Genomic DNA, 22555 nt, shown 5'->3' on the forward strand with positions numbered 1-22555 from the left:
AGAAAACGTGCAATGCAGTCCATGAAAGCAATTTAAGCTTAAATAAAATAAAATAAAAATACTGATTACTGCATGCATTATATTTTTTAATGTCACCTGGCAGCTGAAGTTTGTGTTTCCCTATAAATAAAAATTCCCACCATGCATTGGTGTAGAAAATGTCTCCAGAATGCAGGAAATAAAAATGAACAGGGGGAGGACGCCCAGAGCCCCACTCATATATTTCAGGATTGAATATTTCTTCACAATAGTGTTAAAATATCTTCTCGTATTGTTCTCGTGACCAAATTGATGCGTCACACAGCTAATCTGAGCCCTCATGTCCCCACCACTTTTTAACCCTTGTGTCAACTAACATATTGAAAAATAACTTCTTAATTTAGCTAATTTCCACAAACAAATGCTGTTAGCTTGGGGTCTTTATTTTCATGCTGACATATTTCATCCGGATGAACTGTGACATAATATTTATAAACAAATTTGTTTTTTTCCCAGAATTGGTTACAAACAATAAAACACTTCTTGAATTCTTGTCTTTCTACAACATCCCAGTTATTATAATGGACGCCATTCACAAAGGTTTCTTATTTATAAGGCTCACACTGAACCATCTTTGTCCTTGCAGGGTGTCGTCGACAAGGAAAAAAGTTTGGACCATACCTTTAAGATACTTCATCACAAGCAAACCAGGAGATGTCTGTTTCAAACTTCTCACATTTTAAAACTTTCTATTACGAAGTGATTTGTCCCACAGTTATTGCACCAGTAATTTAAAAGTATGGCTTGTACTGCAAATAAATAACTTTTCTAATTAATCTAGGTCGCCCTACATGGACAGCAAACTCAGTGATAATACCATATTACAAATTAATCACTTTCTTCCCGTCAACCATGTTCTCCATATTTCTACTGCATGTCATCAACCCAAGACTCTTGTACAAATGTTATTCCACGTTTCTTAACAAAAATCCATATTTTTTGCAATGACTTTGTGCCAGTTACAGTCCACGTTTTGACATGTTGATTGCTCTTAAAACTTTTCTTTAATTGATAGTTGAGTAGTCCCTGTTTAAACCTTTGCAGGTCTGTCGAAATTCATCTCCAGGTAAGTCTTCAGCCTGGAGATCAATGCTGAGAGCAATAACCACAGTGGTAGGAACAGCAATTTATTGTAGCTGATCCTTGTTCACCATTTTTTTGAGTGGGAATGCTATACAGTGACTGGTGTCATTTTTCTTAGCTAATCAGTCCCCTCAGAGCATTTTCAACTGCATCATTACTTGTGCATGTCTCAGTGATGGACTAATAATGTAACGATCAATACCCGCAACCGTCTACATACAAGGACTTCTAATGATTAAATGTTTTAGGAAATCTATTAACAGAGTATTGGACTGCATCACGTTAATATTGCACCTGCCAATAAACTTAGGCTTTGCTTTGAACAAATATTTATTTATGATCTTTATCCTTGTAGGAAACAAATTATAGCTGGAATACAACACTTATGTTACATGACACTCACCATAAGAATTATGGTCAGACACATTGTTTTAGCATCTTAAATGCAAGTAGTGATAAAAAATAAAATAAAACAAACTTTCCACACTATGGCAGTCACTGCACACCAATAAAGTGGTCACATCACACAAAACAAATTAGTCTTGATTGAGACTATTTTTTTTTTTTTCCTTCAAACAAAAACAGTAATAAAACTACAACATGCTGAACATCTGAAAAGAAAAACAACTCAGGTCAATGCTGTGTAATGTGTGCTGCTCCCACGTCCCCTCTATTCCCATTCTTCGTCGTCAGCTGCAGTCTGAGCAGCCGGCTGGCTCGCGCTGCTGTCCTGGAAAGATCCTCCCTGAGGACACAGTGAGGGACAGCACGGTGAGGACAGGCAGCTACACTGAAAGACTGCAGAGGAAGAAAGAACTCAAGCAACTATTAAGCTTGAACGTCAATCCAGTTACCTTCCTCGAGTCTGTGGAGGCGAAGTTCTTCCTGGGGGGGTTGAAGCCAGTGGGACTGGGGCCGCTGAACGCAGACTCCTCTAACCATGAAGGCACTTCCTGCTGGGCCTGTCAATCACAGTCACCATGTGGAAACAATGAAGGCACACACAGACTGTTATCAAAAATCCTTCCTAGTGATACGCCTGCACTTTGCACATACTGTTATTTGGTGAATTGTTCTTAATAATCAGGGTTATATGTTCATGGTTCATGCATGAATGGATTTTTTTGTGTTATGGGAGAGGATTTGCTGCACATGAGCAGTATTGCAAAAAAAATGTACATGTGGCAGGATGTGGAGAGACCTTTTGTAAATCTGGATTAAAAAGGTTCATATAAAGTTGGTGCTCTTTTACCTTGGACAGGACTGTGACTAAGGACCGAGCCAACTGGCCGTCAGCCTCCGGGTCATAGAAAGACACCGCTCTCCCAGTGTTGCCACAGCGGCCAGTTCTCCCAATACGGTGGACATATTCGTCAATGTTGTTAGGGAGGTCAAAGTTCACCACATGCTGTACATCTGGAATATCCAAACCGCGGGCAGCTACAGAGGTCGCCACCAGGACCGGACATTTGCCAGAGCGGAAGTCCATCAGCGCCTGCTCTCGCTCCCGCTGCTCACGGTCCCTGCCAGGCAACAACGCATTACTATCTGCACTAAAACAAAGCGTACACAGAGTCCTGGACACGTCTCTTACCCGTGGATGCTGGTAGTCGGAACCTTCTCCTGGCACAAGTAAGTGGCAATAAAATCAGCTTGCCTCTTGGTCTCCACAAACACCATGGTGCGCTCCGTTCCTGCAGTCAGGACCAGTCATCAAAAGAGTAAAGCAGTCTGCAGAGGGAGCATCAACTTGGCACGCTACGCTGCGCCATAACTTGTTGTACAATGGCCTCAGGCTTGACAGAACCTGACACTGCACAAACTTTAGTGTCAAACAGAGAATAAAATCATCATAAGTTGTTGGCGGGGGCGGGTGAAATCATCAGGCCATCCGCCGCTTAGACGAACAGAGGAAATGCACAACAGAAAGACGCGTGTAGTACGGTTAGCGTTCGCATCACACACACAGCCACCAGTCAGCCCCGGTCTATTACAGGCGTCACATATTCGTTTGCCAACTTTTGTATTGACCCACAATGAGACGAGATTTGATTCACTTTCTGTATAACACACTGTGGTGAACTTTGTGTTTCTTCTCGACTAGGCTGACGCCTTTCTTTGAAATTATTTTAGTTTGATACTTCTTGTCCACCAATGCTCAATAATTCGTGCAACACCTAATTTCATCGTAACACAGGCCTGGCCTACAAGAAAGAACAGCGTATGTTTAATCTATCTAATATCTAAAATTGTGTTGGTCATACTACACACTGATTTATTGCTTGTCAGTTGTGAATTTAGGGCTGTACATGTCGATTATTTTTCAAGTCGATTAATCTAAAGATTATTTTTGTTTATTCTAAAGGAAAAGTTGCCTATTACTCGATTAACATACCAATTTATCCAAAATAAATATCAAACCCATGTCTAATCAATAAATCTATATTTTATTCAATCATCCTGATGAAGCACATTAGAATAATGACAATAGTCGCAAATCTCTTAAAACTGATGTGGTGATAATAACGACATTAGGCTACTTTATTTAAAAATTTAAATGGTTTGTCGTCGACATATTCGATTACGCCCACCAATCGCCCTATGACCAACTGCCCTATTTGAATTAAACAGAAGAATCGCAATTAGATTTTTTCCCAAAATTGTTCAGCCCTAGTATTAAATGTTTATCGTGATTTTTAGCCATATCGCCCTGCTGTTAGGATTTGTATTATTCTGACAGATACTGAAATTCTTTTCCTTGCTTTTATTTAAAGGTTTTTACAAACATCAGAAACCAATAGACTGAATAGAGGTAATAGCTGTAAATAAACTTTACCAGTTGTCTTGAGGAGGTCAAGGAGCTTCTCCCTCTTGGAAAACTTTGTGACTTGGACAAATGTCTGCTCCACATCACTGCAGGCTCCACCCACCACTCCCACAGCCAAGAACAAATAGTCGGGCTTGAGGAAGTCTGCCGCCATCCTGTAAAAACATGATTCCATATTCACACATGCCAAGCTCACTTCAAGTACAGTTTGTCCACATCAACGTAAAAGCTGCGGTTATGAAGGAGCTGACCTCTGGATATCCTCCGGATAAGTGGCACTAAACATCAGGGTCTGACGGTTCTCTTTGGATGGCATATCAGGGGAGCCTACCAAACGACGCATATCAGGCTCAAAACCCATATCCAACATCCGATCAGCCTCATCCAGCACAAAGTACCGCAGCTTACTCAACCCAATCTGGAACATACAGCTTTTAGTTACATGTGTACACCTTCAACTAAAGACCGTATATCTTTGGTGTATCCATCAAGTGAGCAGTCTGAAAAAGTCCACCTTTCCTCTTCCAATCATATCCAGCAGCCTCCCTGGCGTTCCACACACCACATTGCACCCCTTTGAGATCTCTCGCATTTGGTGTCCAGTGCTGACTCCGCCATAAACCACAACTGGACGCACACATGTCCTACAAGTCAGGAAACAAAACTCTGTCATTTGTGGGCTGTATTTAAAATCTTGCTGAGCAATTGGGGGTTTATTGACGTTGTCAAAGCGACATTCTAAACATACCCAAAGGCAAACTTTCTGGCCTCCAGGTAAATCTGGTTGATGAGCTCCCTGGTTGGGGCCACGATGATGGCTTCAGGCTCCTGCAGCTCACTGAAGCGACTGGCTGCCACACCGTCTGCCATCAACTGCTGGAGAATAGGGAGCAGGAAAGCCGCCTGGAGGAGGGAAGACGCATTTCAACTCTGTCCACAAGCAACTAGGTCAGTGATTTATTCAGCTCTCATCTCACCGTTTTACCAGATCCGGTCTGAGCACAGGCCATGAGATCTCTGCCAGCAGAGATGATTGGGATGCCGTGCTTCTGCACAGGGGTCGGCTTCACGTAACCAGACTTGCTGACGTTTCTTCTCAAGGACTCGCACAATGCTGCTTCTTCAAAACTCTAAAGCACAAAAGGTTGAAATACATCATTCATTATAATTATAAAGCAGATGAAACATAACACTTTCAATGGAAAGTTCACATTTGTTGCCAAAAAGTGGTTTGAGTTACACTCAAGTTCACCTATTGTTAATGGACTTTCAGGTGTGCCAGTATAGAAGTAGCCCATCAATCACCTCTTACCACAGCATCTGTAAATACGCTTATTTTGTCTTACAATCTAGATACTAGTAATAGAAAAGCAGCAAATCTTCATATATAAAGAGACTGAATAAAACCAGCAACTATTTAATCAAGTTATTTATGATTTAACTTCTTACCAGGATAGCCTGCGGTGGGTTGGTTCCACTCACATCCACCAAGATGTCATCATACTTGTTGAAATTAATGCCGGTCTCATAGTGGGAAAAAACTGAATCCTCATCCTCGGCCAAGGCCGGAGGAACATACGTGACCTTTGGTCCTGCGGGTCAGAACAGTAAGTTTTGTGGTGCAGGTCTGGAACAAGCTTGATCATACTGTGGGAATGCTGACTTTATTAACATTGTACACAGTTTATTAACTTACTTTCACCCTCGCTTGCATCTTTATTTTCTTTATCTTCCCCTGTATCAGATAGATAAACTGTATCAGTTAAATGATTAAAATCCAAACTGACTGGCTAAAATCATTCAGTTAATTATCAAAAAGTTTATTACGTTGAGTAAAGACCTCCTCATCTTTTCCACGGTAGCCTGCAATGACAGAAGATACGCTCCACAATACAACCGCATTTACAAAACCTTAAGAATGACTCTTTCAAAAGGCTAAATGATTTACCTCCTCCAAAGCCTCCTCTGCCACCTTCATCACCACCTTCAACAGACCAACCATTAATTATCTGCTCTTCACATTTCAAATTAAGATTACTTCAATAGCGATATAATTATTTTAGAAAACAACAACGTGTTTCACTATATACAGAATCAAATACCTTGTCTGAAACCCCCTCTGCCGCCTCTTCCTCTTTTAAACCCTGTTTAGATAGTATTGAAATAAGATTAACAGACTTAGATTAGATTTAAACAAAATAAATAAAAATTTTGCTTTGTGAAAAAACACTACTTCAATCAGCCCAAAATTAAGCAACCTGTTTTTGTACAGTGAAAGAAAAAAACCTACCATTTTCACACACTCCATCGTCGTCTCCTGTAAAATCAGGGTAATTCTTAAGTCAACAGAAATGTCTTTAGGTCAGTTGTACTCAGATTAGACCTGCTTCCAGCTAAACCAAACACATAACATTACCGTTGAATTCGCTTCGATCCGTTCTGCCAAATCCTCTGCCGCGCCCTGACAGAATAAACATGCAGTCAGGACACACGATTTCCTAACAGCGGTTCAAAACATTACATTTTATTAGAAATCTATCAGCTGACACCAACATAATCTTCTAACTCAGCATTTGCTCTTCCGACTGTTCAAAAGGTTAAATGGGCGGATTTCTAAAACTGGCTCTGTACAATTTAAAAACAAATTCAACTCCAAGTCCTATTGTGCGAGTTAATTGTGGCGTAAAAGCTCACAATTTGTGTTCACACTGTACGGTGTGATCGTCAACCTGAGGACTCGCACTGTACATGTAAATAGAAAAGAGGCCGTTCTGGCTATTGACAATTGTCAGAGTCATTTATAAAGGGCCAAGGCAGGTAGAATTTGGTTAGCTAGCAATAATGCTAAAAAGGCAGTGGCTCAGGAGGTCGAACGGGTTGGCCGCTGTTGTTGTGTATGACTGTGTATGACTGGTGAATGCAGATGTAGTGTAAAAGCGCTTTGAGTGGTTGAAAAGACTAGAAAGGCGCTATACAAGTACGGAACATTTATATGAGATGTGCATTGAGATAACGTCCATAAACTGTTATAAATTGGCGCAAACAAAATAAAATTCTATGTAGGCTCAACTGTTACCACAGAAGAAGTTTGTTTTTAGCTTGTTCACTGTTCATTGTTCACTAAATTCTGTTTGGGGAGGGTACAGCAAGTTCACTGTGGGCGAGCGTCAAGCTAATGTTCAGCTGGTGTTTGGTAAGTTGCTCATCCCTTATTGGAGGATTGTGTTGCGATTAAATATGACGAGCATTGTCCTTGTTTGAGTAAAATAAATGTTTCACTCTGTTGTGTCCCTATATTGAAACAATAATTATTTTATTACTCAGCCAATATATTGGGCATCCCTAATTCTATAGTCAACGCAGAATTAAAACATTACCACACACACACACACATTGCATCCTTTTAACTGTTTGAACATTTACTACATAGTTTATTTCACTGTATGTAACATTTTGCTTATCACAACTCATACGTCAGTCCAATCTGTGGAACTGGAACATTACATTTTCTTTGTCTTACCTCGGCCTCCTCTGCCTCCCCTCCCACCTCGTTCTCCTCCTGAACTGTTCCAGTTGTCCCCATCTGCAAAGAATACATTTAAGGATCAGAAGCTCCAGACACCAAAGAAACTTCTGACACTAGTTAATTTAATACTGCCAGTACTCACCATTCCCATTCTCATCACCACCTACAAAACAGAAAACAAATTAGATTCCCTCTAAAATTCCCATCTAAGCATTAGATGTCACTTGCATTTGATTTTGTTCAGTGACATTGTTCAGTCGCTCAACGATCACTTTACTACTTGATTTATAATTTGAGATGTATGAGTACCTGAGAATGAGCTTTTAAATCCTCCTAGTCTGCCTCGGCCTCTTCCACCACGACCTGGAGACAGAAAAATATTCATTAAGGTCCCTGCTCATGTGGGTGTAAAAGGAAATGAACAAGCAGATACATTTGCAAAGAAAGGTCTCGAAGAAGTGGAAGACAGCAAGGTATTAAAAGTAGCTGATGGTAGAGGAGAAGCAAAATCATTTAATTAAATATTGGCATAAGGAATGAGACAGACAATCAAGGGCGACATTATAATTCACAATCGTCAGTTCATATTAAACAGGTTGGTGTAAGGTATCGTAACCCAAGAGGGGATGTCCACCTTTGTGCAGCCGGAGAAAAGCAACTGCGGTCGCCAGAAACAGTAAACTGTGTGTGAAGAATATATTCTCATTTCACCGCGATTTATTTAAAAGAAGGGAAACACTCCAGTGGCAGTAATGCACCTAAAAAATGTTAATGAATGCTTTGTCTGCCAGTGAGCTTTTCCTTCAAGTATAAACCAGTAAGTAATTGTGACAGTTAAAATACTGAAATAAATACTGATAACATATTTTGGGCGGTTCAGTGTGCGTTTGGGTGGTTTTAGAAGAACGTATCTTGCCTTATGTTAAATCCAGCATGCGTCACATTAAGTCAGAGCTGCATTTAATCAAGCGCACCTATATTCAGTCATTGCTTATCCTTCCACACTTACCTCTTCCATAGTCGCCACCGCCACCACTGTTCCAGGAGTCTCCTTGTGAGCCTAAAGGCGTTCATTTACAAAACATGCATCACTTTACCCAATTAGTTATCGAATCACTCTCACTGCCTGTGAGTCAATCACTTATTCACATCACAATTTCATAATGTACACAACAGTGAACATACCTTCACTCCAGGTGTAGCTTGTCAGTGTAACAGCACTGACATTATTAGTTGATCCCTGGGGAGAAAAATTTAAATCAGCTAGTGACTGTCTGGCTACACAGCAGGAACAACACAGCTGGACATAATTAGCAAATGATTAAACATTGAATAAACTGGCTTACCTCTTCGTCCCAATCGTCCATTTTTGTTCACCTTAAAAATGAAAGACAAAGATTTAGAAGCTTCGGACACATAAACTCATGAATAATTTGTACACTTCTGAGTGTGTCTGTGTTAAAGCAACATCCTTTTCTTAACTGTGAAGTTTAACCTTGTCAGAGTGACACCGCGAAACGTCAGCCGCCGACCTCGTGTTTTATGCAGCTCAAGCTAGCACTCGCTAAAAAGCTTAATTTAAATTGTGGGCAAAGCAACTAGGACAAATAGAAAATCCGTACTATAAACCAAAGGATGATTTTTAGTACTTAATTTGCACATAAACCGTTTAACCTTTATTAATATAAGCTACTTTTAGCCGGTAGCCTTGTGCGAATTTCTTTGCTAGCCAAGTGTGTAAAGTTAGCTTGCGGTGCCGCTTTCGGCTAACTAACGTTAATCCCGACAGGTCTGAAGAGCGGGAGGGCTCACCGATGAGTCGATTTACCCGCACTTTATAACAAAACACTCACATTAAAGCAAAATTTTTATAAAGAATAGTGGCTGTTAACATAATATATACTAGATTTAATCAACAAAAATCGACACCTGCTCGCTTAAGACGCGGACTGTGAAGCTAACGTTAGCTACACTTCCCGTTAGCTTACTCAGCATTAATAGCAAAGCACGGTAATGAACAATATGAATTAATAAAATATCTGTTCTCTGACGGTTGTAATAAAAACTAACTACATAACTTGCGTAAACATAATGTTACTTTTGTTAAATACAGCTCGGTGATTCCCTCCGTCGTCGTGCAGCCGCGCTCCTTCAGGTCACTGTCAAGAGTCGGGCGCACTTTGCACACAGCACGCAAACATGCTGGGGTTGCCAGTTCCGCTGCTTTCCCGCCCAACTCGACAGTTTTACAACAACAACAAACGCTGAATTTATCTAAAATAATAATAAACTGTGGTCAGAGGTTTAGCTGTATTTTTCTGCAAATCGCGCTCACAAAAAATGACTGTTTCTATCAGTTTATTTGGTAAAAGTGGTGTTGATCTGAAATTTTGCGAAGGGGAGAGGGGCTGTTCCTATGATAGAGTCATTTAGGCCCATTAGAGTCGCAGTCTAGGTAAAAAAAATAAACGAGGTGAAAATTTGTGATTATTTTATATTTCGAGAATTAAGTCTACATGATGAGAATAAAATCAAAATGACCAGAATAAAGTTGAAGTACCTTTTCGGGAATGACGTAGAGATTAAAGTTGAAATGTACTTCAACTTTATTCTTTATGCAAAATAAATAAATAAATAAATATCTTCACCATACCATTCTAATTTCCATATTCAGTTTAATTATTAGACTATTTCTCTTGCTGTTCAGAATCAGTTTTGTTGGTATATACAAATCTGGGTTGCTCACAATGTACATTCACAGAAACAGGCATACACAAGCTCACATATTACTGGATACATATTTTTATTTATAAGCCTTACATGGATTAACTCCAAACTTACAAGCTTTATAAATACCTTAAAGCTGTGCAAGAGGTGCAGCAGTTGCCAAAACATTGCCCCTCACTGAAGTGTCTTTGAGCAGAGCACTTACCTCCTGAGGGCTCCTGTGGATGTGCATGTGTGCTTCAGATTCACAACAACAACTTTACTGATCCCAAGAAGGGCTGTGTGTTCGTAGCGTAACCTGTTCATACCCACGACAAACTCACAGGCAAGGTAGTTGTATTTCAATGAGTAATGCAAAACACTCCACAAACGTCATCATAGTCTATACCACTGGCTATAACTTCAGACTGGATATAACAGACACACTAATGCAGAGTCTGGGGGGTCTTTGAGTATTAAACACTTTAATTCCTGCATTCTGGAGAAACTTTCTGCATGAATTTAGGGTGGAAATGTCTTTATATTTACAAAGGGAAACACAAAATTACATGCATATTTCTTATTGTGCAAATAAAACTCATTTTGTAATTAACAATTCTTGTTGCAAGCTATTTTTCAGAACATTTTTAACAAATGCTTTCAAAAAGTGATGGGGACAAAATCAGCCATTTCAGAAAGTGTTGGGGACATGTCTCCAGTGCCCCTAGTGTCCCCCAGTGTCCCCAGTGTAAATGACACCTATGCATAAACACATTTCATAGAACTGTATGTCAAGGATCCCTCAAATGTGGCTGTTTAACAGTTGTGTCAAATGTAGTGCACGTTGAACAATAAATTGCTCTTCGCTGGAAAAAAATATAAATTCCCTTTCAAAATTACCTCAAATATACTTGGTGAAATTTAATATTTTAATATCTGGAGACATAGATGCTTATACGGATACATCTGTGATAAGACAATATTGCCAGTGATATTAAACTATTGGCTGGGCTCTATGAGAGAATCCTAGCATGTCAGCGTACTGTGTGTGTGAACCTCACCATTAATGTGAGTGAGGAATCAGGTTTTGGCCAATATGCTTTTTATTTTATCCTTACAGGCCCACAACAGATGGTCACTTCAATCAATAAATAATAAACAATAATCATGATAATGATTGCAGAACAGCCCAGATGTGTTTTATGTCTTAATGTGAAATGTGGTTTAAGCCAATGTGAGGGTCAGAAGGGCAGAGGCAAAAAAAACAAGAATATACTTGAAATGTGGGTAACAAGGGATACTTACAATGTGTTGAATTACTATAATCTGTCAGAGCTGGTTAATGTGGCTCGGGAAAGGGAGGTTTGGGTCCCCTGCTGGATCTGCTGACAGACCCAGTTGAAGATGCAACCCCCAATGTAATAGTGAACATTTTCACAAGTATTCAGAATCAGAATCAGCTTTCTTTGACTGAAAGAAATGAAAGAATTTGACTCTGTACATTGCTCACAATGTGCTTACTTATACAATAATACAATAATATAATCAGACACAGGCTACAGTATAGAGAACACATATATATACACTGTAAACAAAAACAATATAGACAGATTAAGACAATAGTGCAAAGTGAGGAGAGTGCAAAGGATGCAGGAGTGAATTTTTATTACCAGTATTTTTATTATTATTATGTACATGTCGGGGGGGGGGGTGCAATACACAGGTACACATAAATGCATACATGTACACGTGTACACAGTGAGATGGAGCGTAGTGCAAAGGATGCTGAATCAATAGGTATTATGTGCAGGCATTGTGTACTTGAGGTTGGTGGATTTGGTAAGTAACTGTAATATAATGACACATTTTTCCCAGTAACTGCTGCCGATTACAATTGCATTTATTTTCTAATTAATTCACGTATCTAAATTACATCTAAGTAGTTAAACTCCAACGCTGTGGATGGTCCATCCATAATCTCATGATAAATACAAGGAGTCCGTTCCGCGCAGCGTTTTGATCCATTCCAGCATGTCTTGTAGCCAGAACGCAGTGCATTGTGGGACGCGGGCTAATGGTGAAGTCAAGATGGCGGCGGATCTCAGGCAGAGGAAAGAGCCTGCAGTAGGAAGGCCGTGAATGAAGTTTTGAACTGAAAATCCGTCGTCGCCGCGCGTTTAGCCTCAACCTGCCGTGCTGTTGAAGCTGTAATCAACCCGTGGAGGACTCGATCCGTTCACCAAACAGCAACAGAATTACACAAACAACTGGAGGATAAAGTCTCGTATGAATCCCGACGAGAAGGAGGACTGTGAGTGTACGCCACCACAGGCCGAGACCAGCCCCGCAGGAGGACCTTATAGGTGGGGAGGCCGAGAGGAGAGAGTCGGGGATGCGGGGAGAAACGCTGGAAGTAATGGCCAGCTAGCTGCTGCTGCTGCTAGTTGTGTTAAAGCTACAGCTCTGTTGTTTATACCAACATATGCAGGCGAAGGGTATTTCAATAGTTGGCTGATCAGTCAAAATTATTAGCACTTTGGAAACATCAATTCTGCATAAATAATAGTTGAAAAAAAGGCCAGCGTGCTAGCTAGGTGCACTAGCTTGCTAAATCCAGGTCCCTGACGTTTCTCCTCCTTTACCAAACCTATTGCCCCCCCCTCCCTTAAATGTAGTATTTTATTTTAGTAGTACTTATATTTACTATGGCTGCACATTTAACAGAACACAGTGAGTGTAACTTAATCAATGCAAGGCTAACTTGGTTGCTTCTTCTAGCTGCAAGGCACTGACTCTGATGTTGCTTATTAGCGAGCATGTCATTCATCATCACTGAGTTTCGACACACAGAAAATATGTTTTAATATTGCTCGAATGCAACCAGCAGGGCGCCAACACTATTTATTGTGGTTATAATGTCAGTGCAAGCACGTCGTGACCTCTGCTGCAGGTATACTTATCGATATTGTTTGTTGTTCAATTAGAAAACACGAGGAGCCTGAAATAGAAAACCCAGAAGCAAGCCGAATGTAAGTCAAACTCATTTTATACTTTACTGCGCATTTGTGCCTGTGAGCGTGTTTCAGCTGTAACAGTTTACACTTGCAGCACAGACTGCTCCTGTTTTTGTCTCTTCTCACTTCTTGTTTTCTTTTCCAACCCGTTAAAGCCCTGTTCATTGTGGTTGTTGTTATCATAACACAAAAGAAAGTGACACTAGCAATGCTAATATTTTCCTCTAGCAATGCTGAGCACCAAGTAGGCAGCTATTGTTTATTTTACAGAGTTTGCAGATTTGAATTATTCAAGGCGCGCACTTCAGTTACTTTAAAAACAAAAGGTCATTATCAGCATTGAACACTGGGTGGTGATGGATACAGGGGGACAAGACACGTGCCCTGGAGTGGGAGACCCAAGTTTGATTCCCACTGTGTTCATCCCAAATGTGTCCCTGAGCAAAACACGTAACCCCTAGTTGCTTCAGAGGTGTGCGACCTCTGACGTATGATGAGACTGGAACAGATATGGTTAAATGCTCTAAGAGCGCCATATCAATGTTTTTATGCTCTTTGTGTGGATTTTTTGTAATACATTTCAGATTTTTCTGAAGTATATCTGAGTTGGCGCTTGATTAAATACCTTAGAAGGCAACGTATAGATGCTTCATGTCAGCCAAAGTCTGTCTTTGAAAACTATTAAACCCTAATTTAATGAATTAGGCAATTTATTGTCAATGCCAGGGCTCCAGACTAACTTTGTTTCACCCCCGTCCCAGAACCGTCCAGAAAAACGTTCATAGAAATTTTCATTAATCTTCCTGCCCTATACTCTGATGTGCATTACGTTATTGCTCTGCTGGTGTTGTAGGACCCCCATCAGACCATCTGACAGACAGAACTGTTCCAAACACACGTTAACATCAGCAGCTCCGATGAAGTGCAGCTCACGGTCCCAAACAGAGCAAGTTTGCGCTTCAGTTTTCAGATGTTTCTATCGCAAAACTCCACCACTCTGTCACACAGCTGTGAGACTGCCGGTGTTCTGGCGATTTATGCTACCCATCGAGATGTGCTACTTCTTTGCAGTTCTTTGCATGCGCGTTGGTTGGGGGTAGGTAGGGTTTGCATTACGGTAGCAGTATTCGACAAGGAAGCATAAACCGTCAGAACACCGGCTGCAACTCACAGCGCAAGAGGGGCGGTCTCCGGTGTGTAAGAGATAAACACACATGCAAAAATCCCTTTCGTCCCAAAGGGTCCCGGAGAACATTTGTGTTCATCACAAACACGTTTTCTATCGACCCCAGGACACCATTAGTCTTGAGCCCTGTATTTTTAACCCACAGATGAAACGGACACTTAATGGTCGTTGATTGAATCTGAATCATTCTCATCTCTACCGTTCATCCCATGTTACACAAACTGCTGTTAATGATGAATAAATTGGACTCTGCAGAACCTATAACCTGTTGTGCCTTACCTCTGAACTCAGGAAGCGAGCAGCTGCCAAACATCTAATAGAGCGCTACTACCACCAGTTAACAGAGGGCTGTGGGAATGAGTCGTGCTCTAACTCATGGTGTGCCTCGTCAGTCGGCTTCAACCGCATGGATAACAACGCGGCGGCGGTCAAAGCTCTGGAGCTCTACAAAGTCAACTCGAAGCTATGTGACCCCCACCCGTCGAAGAAAGGCACTGCCTCGGCCTACCTGGAGAGCAGCGCTCACGGCAACTCCGCCTGCAGTAACAGGAAGATGAACCATAAAGATGTCCACTCTGTACGGGACAATTTTAAAGGTGAGTTGATGCCAGACTACAGACGATCCTGTTACAGTCAGAGTTAATGATTGTGGAGAGTTTGATCTGTTTTGTTGTCCTTCTAATGTTCTATATGTAGATGTGACTTACCTGACGGAGGAGAAAGTGTATGAGATCTTGGACATCTGTGGGGAGAAGGAAGACTACTCGCCTCTGATCAGGGTAATAGGTCGGGTGTTCTCCAGCGCAGAGGGCCTGGTGCAGAGCTTCCGAAGATCCAAATCTCACACCAAGGAGGAGCTCAAGTCCCTTCAAGGTAAGGATGAGGACAAGGATGAGGACGAGAAGGAGGCAGCCGCCTGCTCTGCTACAGCTATGGAGGAGGATTCCCCCGCCTCGTCTTCATCATCAAGGCTCGGAGAGGGCTCCTCGGGGGAAAATGATGTCCAGAAGCTGGCCCCCGATGAGGTGTCCGTGGACATCGATGCCGTGCGGCGGGTGTACGAGCGCCTTCTGTCCAATGAGAAGATAGAAGCTGCCTTCCTGAATGCCCTGGTCTACCTCTCACCCAACGTAGAGTGCGACCTGACGTACCACAACGTATATTCACGAGACCCCAATTACCTGAACCTGTTTGTTATAGTGATGGAAAACAGCAACCTCCACAGCCCAGAGTACCTGGAGATCGCCCTCCCACAGTTCTGCAAGGCCATGAGCAAACTCCCGCTGGCAGCTCAGGCTAAGCTGGCGCGCTTGTGGTCGCACTACAGTGCGGAGCAGATCCGGCGCATGGTGGAGACCTTCCAGCAGCTCATTACGTACAAGGTGATCAGTAATGAGTTCAACAGCCGCAATCTGGTCAACGATGACGACGCAGTGGTGGCGGCCACCAAGTGCTTGAAGATCGTCTACTATGCAAACGTGCTGGGCGGCGACCTCGACATGGGGCACAACGAGGAAGAGGACGAAGAGCCAATCCCGGAGTCCAGCGAACTCACCCTGCAGGAGCTTCTGGGCGAGGAACGGCGGAACAAGAAGGGCCCTCGGGTGGACCCGCTGGAGACAGAGTTGGGGATCCGCACCAATGATTGCCGCCGGCCGCTCATTCTCTTTGAGGAGTTTGTCAATGAGCCTCTGAACGAGGTGCTGGAGATGGACAAGGACTACACTTTCTTTAAGGTTGAAACTGAGAACAAGTTCTCCTTTATGACCTGCCCTTTCATCCTGAACGCCGTCACCAAGAACCTGGGTCTGTACTATGACAACCGCATCCGCATGTACAGCGAGCGCCGCATTACGGTGCTCTACAGCTTGGTGCAGGGGCAGCAGCTCAACCCCTACCTGAGGCTCAAAGTACGCCGAGACCACATCATTGACGACGCACTGGTCAGGGTATGTTTGTGCCAGTTCAGTAAATTCTCTGCCTCTTTTAAATACGTTTTGTTTAGCTTTTTTTTACGCATTGCACTGAGCTGTTTACTTTACATCTCTGTAGCTGGAAATGATAGCAATGGAGAATCCTGCAGACTTGAAGAAGCAGCTGTACGTCGAGTTTGAAGGAGAGCAAGGTGTTGATGAAGGAGGTGTTTCCAAAGAGTTCTTTCAGCTGGTGGTGGAGGAGATCTTCAACCCAGATATTGGTAAGAAAATACAAAACAAGTAGCATTTATGTTTTGTAAGCTAAGCTTCAGTAGCCGAGACTGTATTTTTTTTTTTTGACGCAATAGGTCTGATTTTTAAGCAGCCTGTTGCAGCATCTCTACATAACGCAGGTGCAGCACCCACATAGCATGTGAGCTAGTGATACTGCAGGCTAGTGCTGGCCGATATCTCAAATATATTTTGATATTAGAGTTGGGGGATGTCTATCAAAGTTGAATACGGGCACTTTGTTTTTCATTTCTGTGGCAGCAAACACAACGCACAGCCTTTGAGGAAGTATTCTACTGTAACCCGAGCTTATCTACACACTTTATGGTTGACTGAAGTAACGTAACTAGCCCTCACACACCAGGAAAGACTATTTCACAACAAAACCTGCTATACTACCTCACACACATAGGTTACACACACCACAACAAGAGGCAGAGGTAGAAGTACTTAGGTCCATTAGTTAGAAAAATACTAATACACTCCACTGCAGGTAAAACTTGTGCATTCTAAACCCTTACTGAGGAAAAAGTACTTAAAGTAGTCATTATGCAGTAAAATGGTCCCTGTCAGAGTTTTACTATTATTTATATGATGTATTTCTGATTATTATTACTGCTGCATTGATGTGTATGTTGCATTTTTGCAATTTTTAATTTATTTTCATAGTTTTCATTCCTAACAGGTATGAAAATGTTTTACTAACCACCTTAATTGAAATATTGGGCAGCAAGGACACTGCTCTTTCACTGATCATTTTTGTATTGCAAGGCTAGTTTAATCAAACAATCTAAGCTCCTTATTGAGAGGTGAGCACAAAGCTGATTACACCTGAAATTTCCACTGTAAAACTGCGTGTGTACACAACTAGAGTAAATATTATAATATTAATGATGAACGGGAAGTAACTCTTTTTAAAATTGTAATGGAAATTCACAGTGGGCAGAGCGTGTACTTTCATTTTCAATTTGAGTAGTACATGGGCTGATGATTGCCAGTGGAGCAATGCAAAAGCATAACAACAAATGAGTGCTTTCAGGACAACATTTCTTCCTTATTTGAAATTGATTTGAATTTATTCTTTATTATTTATATATAATTATTTGGCATTTTTGCCTTTTTATTCAGTAGTTCCCAATAAAGAAAGCAAATGTGGGGAGGGAGAGAGAGGGGTGATGTGCAACAAAGGTCACCCGCAGGTACGCAATACTTTGTCTTAATTCAAAGACAGGTCAGGTCAGTTTATGTAGCCCAATCACAAACAAATCTTACAGTCTGTACAGCATCCGACACGCCATATCCTTAGACCCTCGATTGGGATAACGAAAAAGTCCCCAATATTAAATGACGTGTTGTAAATGACGGCATGTGCGTGTATAATATACACACACATCGCGTCCTCTTGTCCTCCTGCAGGGATGTTCACATACGACGAGCGCACCAAGCTGTTTTGGTTCAACGCGTCATCGTTTGAAAACGAGGGCCAGTACACTCTGATAGGAATCGTTCTTGGTCTGGCCATCTATAACAACTGTATCCTGGATGTCCACTTTCCTATGGTGGTCTACAGGAAGTTGATGGGCAAGAAAGGAACTTTCAGAGACTTGGCTGATGCCAACCCGGTAAGAATTACCTCTAACAAAGCTTCTGAATGCTCTTTAGCTGGATAGCTCACGTAACTGTAAATTTCAACACCGCAGCAACTTTTTTGAACAGCCAGGTGTGTCAGTTGATGAGCCATGCTAAATATGTCATGTGGCTGTGTGGGACAGGTTCTGTTCCAGAGTCTGAAGGAGCTGTTGGAGTACGAGGGCAGTGTCGAAGAGGACATGATGATCACTTTCCAGATTTCCCAGACAGATCTGTTTGGGAACCCACTCATGTACGATTTAAGGGAAAATGGGGACAAGATTCCAGTCACAAATGAAAACAGAAAGGTGAGCCAAACGGCAAACATGAAGCATTTTCAAACTGTATTAAAAGGCGGTCTTGCCCTAAATCTAGGGTTCATAGTAGAGCTGCAATGATTAATCAATTTGTGGCCAACTATTAAATGAATCGCTAACTATTTTGGTAATTGATTAGTCGGTTTGAGTATTTTATTTTTAAAGGAAGGAAAAAAGCCGTACTTACTTACTTTATAAAAATATTTTATATTATTTTTTGGTAAAAAAAAAAGCCATCTGAAAAATGAATATGGCCGTCACAGTTTCACATGTGAACTTGGTCTATTTGTCCATTTGGTTCCTTTGGACCTCTTGAAAAGTAGGATCTTGGTCCACATCTATCAGAACTGTGCGAGTGTGAAAATCCCAGCTTTTAATAGAAAACAAAAATACAGATGATCTACCAGTTTGCTGTTTTGATTCAGCATTTATGTATATATCTGAAGATTGCTGTGAGATCTGTATATTATCCTTAGTTACAGGTAGGGCTGAACGATTTGGTGGAAAAAATGTAAATGCGATTTACGGTTCAATTTGCAAATTTTTTTTCTTTATTGAAGTTTTGCTAAAGTTCAATATTCACTGCCAGTCTATTCTTGCCGGAAGTTGCGTCATGCAGCACAGAGCAGATGAACCAGGCAGGAAGTCAAAATAAAACACCCTTTGCAGACTCTCGATCGTACATCAACAATAAACACAGTTAGACAAAAAAAGAAACAATTTAACTACGTAGCCTACTTAACCATAGTAGAAGTAAGTAAAAAAATCAAGTACAAATAAGCAAAATCTGAACAAAATCAGACGGGCAAAACGCTCTTATTCTGAAATGCTCCATGTGGATATGTAACGTTAGCCTGCAGAGAGCGGAGCGGGTTCCCAGAGAGCCGTTATCTGTAGTTGAAGCACACAAAATGACAACGTGTAGGTTAAACGCTCCGCTGCTGAAACGTGTGAGTTGACGTCGGACACGTTTCCTCTAGTTTCGTTTGTTGTTGAAAATTGTACACGCCATGTGCCCGCTCTGATTGGTGAGTAGGACCATAAGAAGAGGCGCATGGCTTGTGATTGGCAAGCAGATCTGTCAGAAAAGGATGACAACAGAATTAATTTGTAACTCCATGACTGTAAAAAAAAACGGGTCAGATGCGTCCTATAATTTTAATCGCCGTCTCCACGATTAGCTTTTTGATTTGAAAACGATTAATCGTTCAGCCTTAGTTAAAGGCAGATTTTTTTCTGGTTTCCCCTGCACTGTATTGGTGTGGCAGCCAATGTTTCAGTGGCTTAAAAAAATCAAACAAAGCTATCTTCAAGGCTTGCTGTCACTTTGAGTAGTGGGAAAAAGTTCCTTTAAAAAGTGCCCGTCAGGATTTTGGTGTTGATGTGTGTTTGTGCAGGAGTTTGTGGCCCAGTATGCTGAGTACATGCTGAACAAAAGCGTGGAGAAGCAGTTCAAAGCGTTCAGGAGAGGCTTCCACATGGTCACCAACGAGTCACCGCTCAAATACCTGTTCAGACCAGAGGAAATCGAGCTCCTAATCTGTGGAAGCAGGGTGAGATTTGTTACCAGACATTTCAGCGTGTTAGTAAATCATTGAAATTGGCTTAAAAGCTTAATGTCCATCTATATTTTGTCTTTGTCACAAACTGCAGAACCTGGACTTCCTAGCACTTGAAGAAACAACAGAATATGATGGAGGCTATAACAGAGATTCTCGAATCATCAAGTAAGAAAGTGTGTTTGTGTATTCGTTGTCTAGGTACAGTTTGTACACACAAGTTATGATTATGGTGTGAAGGCAAGACCCTACTGCGCCTGTCACAGTATTACATAACCGCCTAATCGCAATTATTTGGGACCATATGTCTCGCTTTCCGCAGCAAGATGATGACAGAGAGGTGCCAATAACGGGTCCGTTGATTTATAGCAGAGTCTCCACTACGGGTGCAGCAGTGCGTTTGACAGCTCTGAGGAAAGTTGCTTAATTTCAGTAGTAATTAAAGATTAAACAGCTGATCTGTCATGTAATATTTGTTACTACTACACATTTCATCACGTAAAGTGTAACGACGACAGGAATTTCTTTGACAAGAGGAGACATGCCTTTATTTCTAATTCCCTCTGTTTGAGAAGTACATTTGGTCATATTGTGGTATGAAGTAAGAACGTCTTTACTCCTGTTTGCCTTGATGAAATTTTTTAAGCTGGCTTCACCAAGTATGTAGCCTCCACTGACTTCTCAGTAGTCTTAATAGTTTCCATTACCGTGTAACATATTTTAGTACCGTTCATACATCTAGATTACATGTAAGCCTACAGCTAACAGATTGGGTTGCTCTATAATAGTAATTTAGTTGAGAAAGCTAAAGTTATCCACATTCCCTAGCTGGGTTCCCACATGTCCTGGAAAACCTGGAAAACAGTTGACCAATTTTCCAGTCATGGAAAATTGTCAACATATGGAAAATTAGAGAAAATGTAAAATATTCTGGAAAATGTTGTGTTGTCCTGGAATTTTTTTTTAAACATTATGTTGCGGCAGTGTTGTGAACGCACCCGGACTCGCATCACATGGTAGCACAGGTGGGTTGTGGTTGGATAACATTAATTCAAGTGACTGAACTCTACATAATGTAAGTTGCATTGCTCTGCTGTCACTGCTGGCTGGTTTTTAATAGGTTTATAGATTAATGTTTTCTTCTCAACTTGTTTTAAACGGTTGCAAATCCAGTAGTTTTCTCCATCTGTTGTTTTTTGGTCGATTCTTTACATCAGGGGTATTCAATTAGAATTCAAAGAGGTCCAGCTAGAGAAAATATCCTGAAGCAAAGGTCCGCAACATCATAATGACTAACTTATCATTCAGTGCCATAACGTATAGTTGTATCAACGCGTGGTTTTAGTCAACAACTGACGCCAAATAAGTCAAATAAGTCGGTTTTCACATCCTACTGGAGGGATAATAAATAATAAACTACTCTAATAATAAATTCTAAATTGAAGTAAACTAAAATAAAGGGCTTAATTTCAGAAGAAAATTAAATAAAAAGTGTAGCATGAAGTGCAGTCTCAACCAATTTTATAATAAACACTCAACACATCTTAACAAATGAACAGCTGTAATGCCTCCTTCTCTTTCATTCCCTCTTATAGAGCTACCACTTTCTTTCTTTCTCTTGTTCAGTGAGAAACGTGAGCTCTAGTTTGTCCTGCCAGCTAGCATTGGAGATCTATGAGAGATTCTGGTTCTGAACAGCCCGTGGGAGGAACGTACATGTACGAATCTGTACGTTCTTGATTAAAAGCCATGTTAATTCTATTTTCTCTTTCTTCTCCTCAATTCATGTGTTTCTACAACATCTCTGGTGAATCTCGCGGACTCACTTGGAATGCACAGATTTGATTGGCTGAGCAATTTGTCCGTGAGTTTCCTGGGCCGCTAAACCAGTACAGTAAACGATAGAAAAGCTGCGCGGGTTAAAATACAAACGCTCCGTCACGAGGTAGTACCTCTCAATTATAAATTGGCTGTAGGTCGGCGGTCCGCCTATTAGTGACCTCTGCTTTACATAGATCCCTTGAAATCAGGCAATTACACTTAAAAATAGTAATCCAGAAATATGTTGTTGATTGTAATAAATTAAATCAATGAAATTGTTGCTTATTTGGCCTGCACATTATATGACAGGCACCAGGAGATTATCCACCCTCGTTTTATTCCCCCGGCCATTATTTGAGACCTGGCTTTTATTTGAGAAATTACAGTATTAGGCTTATAATAAAATAGTGGAAGATAATCACAATTTTTTTAATGACAGTCGTCAGCTAAAATAGGACCGTACTGACCTGACAGTGGAAATGTTGATTGGACCACAGTTAAGGATACAGTTATTTGTCCTTTTGTGTTTAGAAATGTTAACACTGCACACTTTCTGACTGCTCGTAGGGAATTTTGGGAGACATTGCACTCATTTGGCGAGGAGCAGAAGCGCCTCTTCCTGCAGTTCACCACCGGCACTG

The 22555-nt window shown here is 41.2% G+C and overlaps 2 protein-coding genes across 2 annotated transcripts; one reads left to right on the top strand and one right to left on the bottom strand.

Moving 5' to 3' along the window:
• Positions 1-1434: 1434 nt before the first annotated feature.
• ddx4 (DEAD (Asp-Glu-Ala-Asp) box polypeptide 4) lies at positions 1435-9660 on the bottom strand. Its single transcript, XM_038716007.1, has 23 exons — positions 9574-9660; positions 8822-8852; positions 8661-8715; positions 8485-8535; positions 7785-7838; positions 7618-7638; positions 7470-7532; positions 6366-6410; positions 6240-6266; positions 6052-6093; positions 5898-5933; positions 5777-5812; positions 5646-5684; positions 5399-5541; positions 4927-5079; positions 4698-4852; positions 4464-4593; positions 4201-4367; positions 3959-4104; positions 2717-2816; positions 2375-2645; positions 1977-2084; positions 1435-1867 (listed from the first exon to the last, which is right to left on the bottom strand). The coding sequence occupies exons 2-23, from the start codon at positions 8840-8842 to the stop codon at positions 1793-1795; spliced, it is 1938 nt and encodes a 645-aa protein (XP_038571935.1). The 5' UTR covers positions 8843-8852; positions 9574-9660; the 3' UTR covers positions 1435-1792.
• A 2574-nt stretch (positions 9661-12234) lies between these two features.
• LOC119900783 (ubiquitin-protein ligase E3A) lies at positions 12235-22555 on the top strand (the record flags this gene model as incomplete). The annotated part of the gene is given in 10 exon segments (XM_038716031.1): positions 12235-12544; positions 13166-13210; positions 14673-14977; positions 15078-16330; positions 16434-16578; positions 18005-18210; positions 18361-18525; positions 19932-20087; positions 20188-20261; positions 22482-22555. Coding segments are annotated over 10 exon segments (2500 nt in total), but the record flags the coding sequence as incomplete, so codon positions are not given.

The sequence above is a fragment of the Micropterus salmoides genome, unplaced genomic scaffold (genome assembly GCF_014851395.1).
Source record: "Micropterus salmoides isolate LMB-PRFRI ecotype aquatic unplaced genomic scaffold, ASM1485139v1 Ms_hic_scaffold_1, whole genome shotgun sequence".
In the NCBI taxonomy this organism is placed as follows: domain Eukaryota; kingdom Metazoa; phylum Chordata; class Actinopteri; order Centrarchiformes; family Centrarchidae; genus Micropterus; species Micropterus salmoides.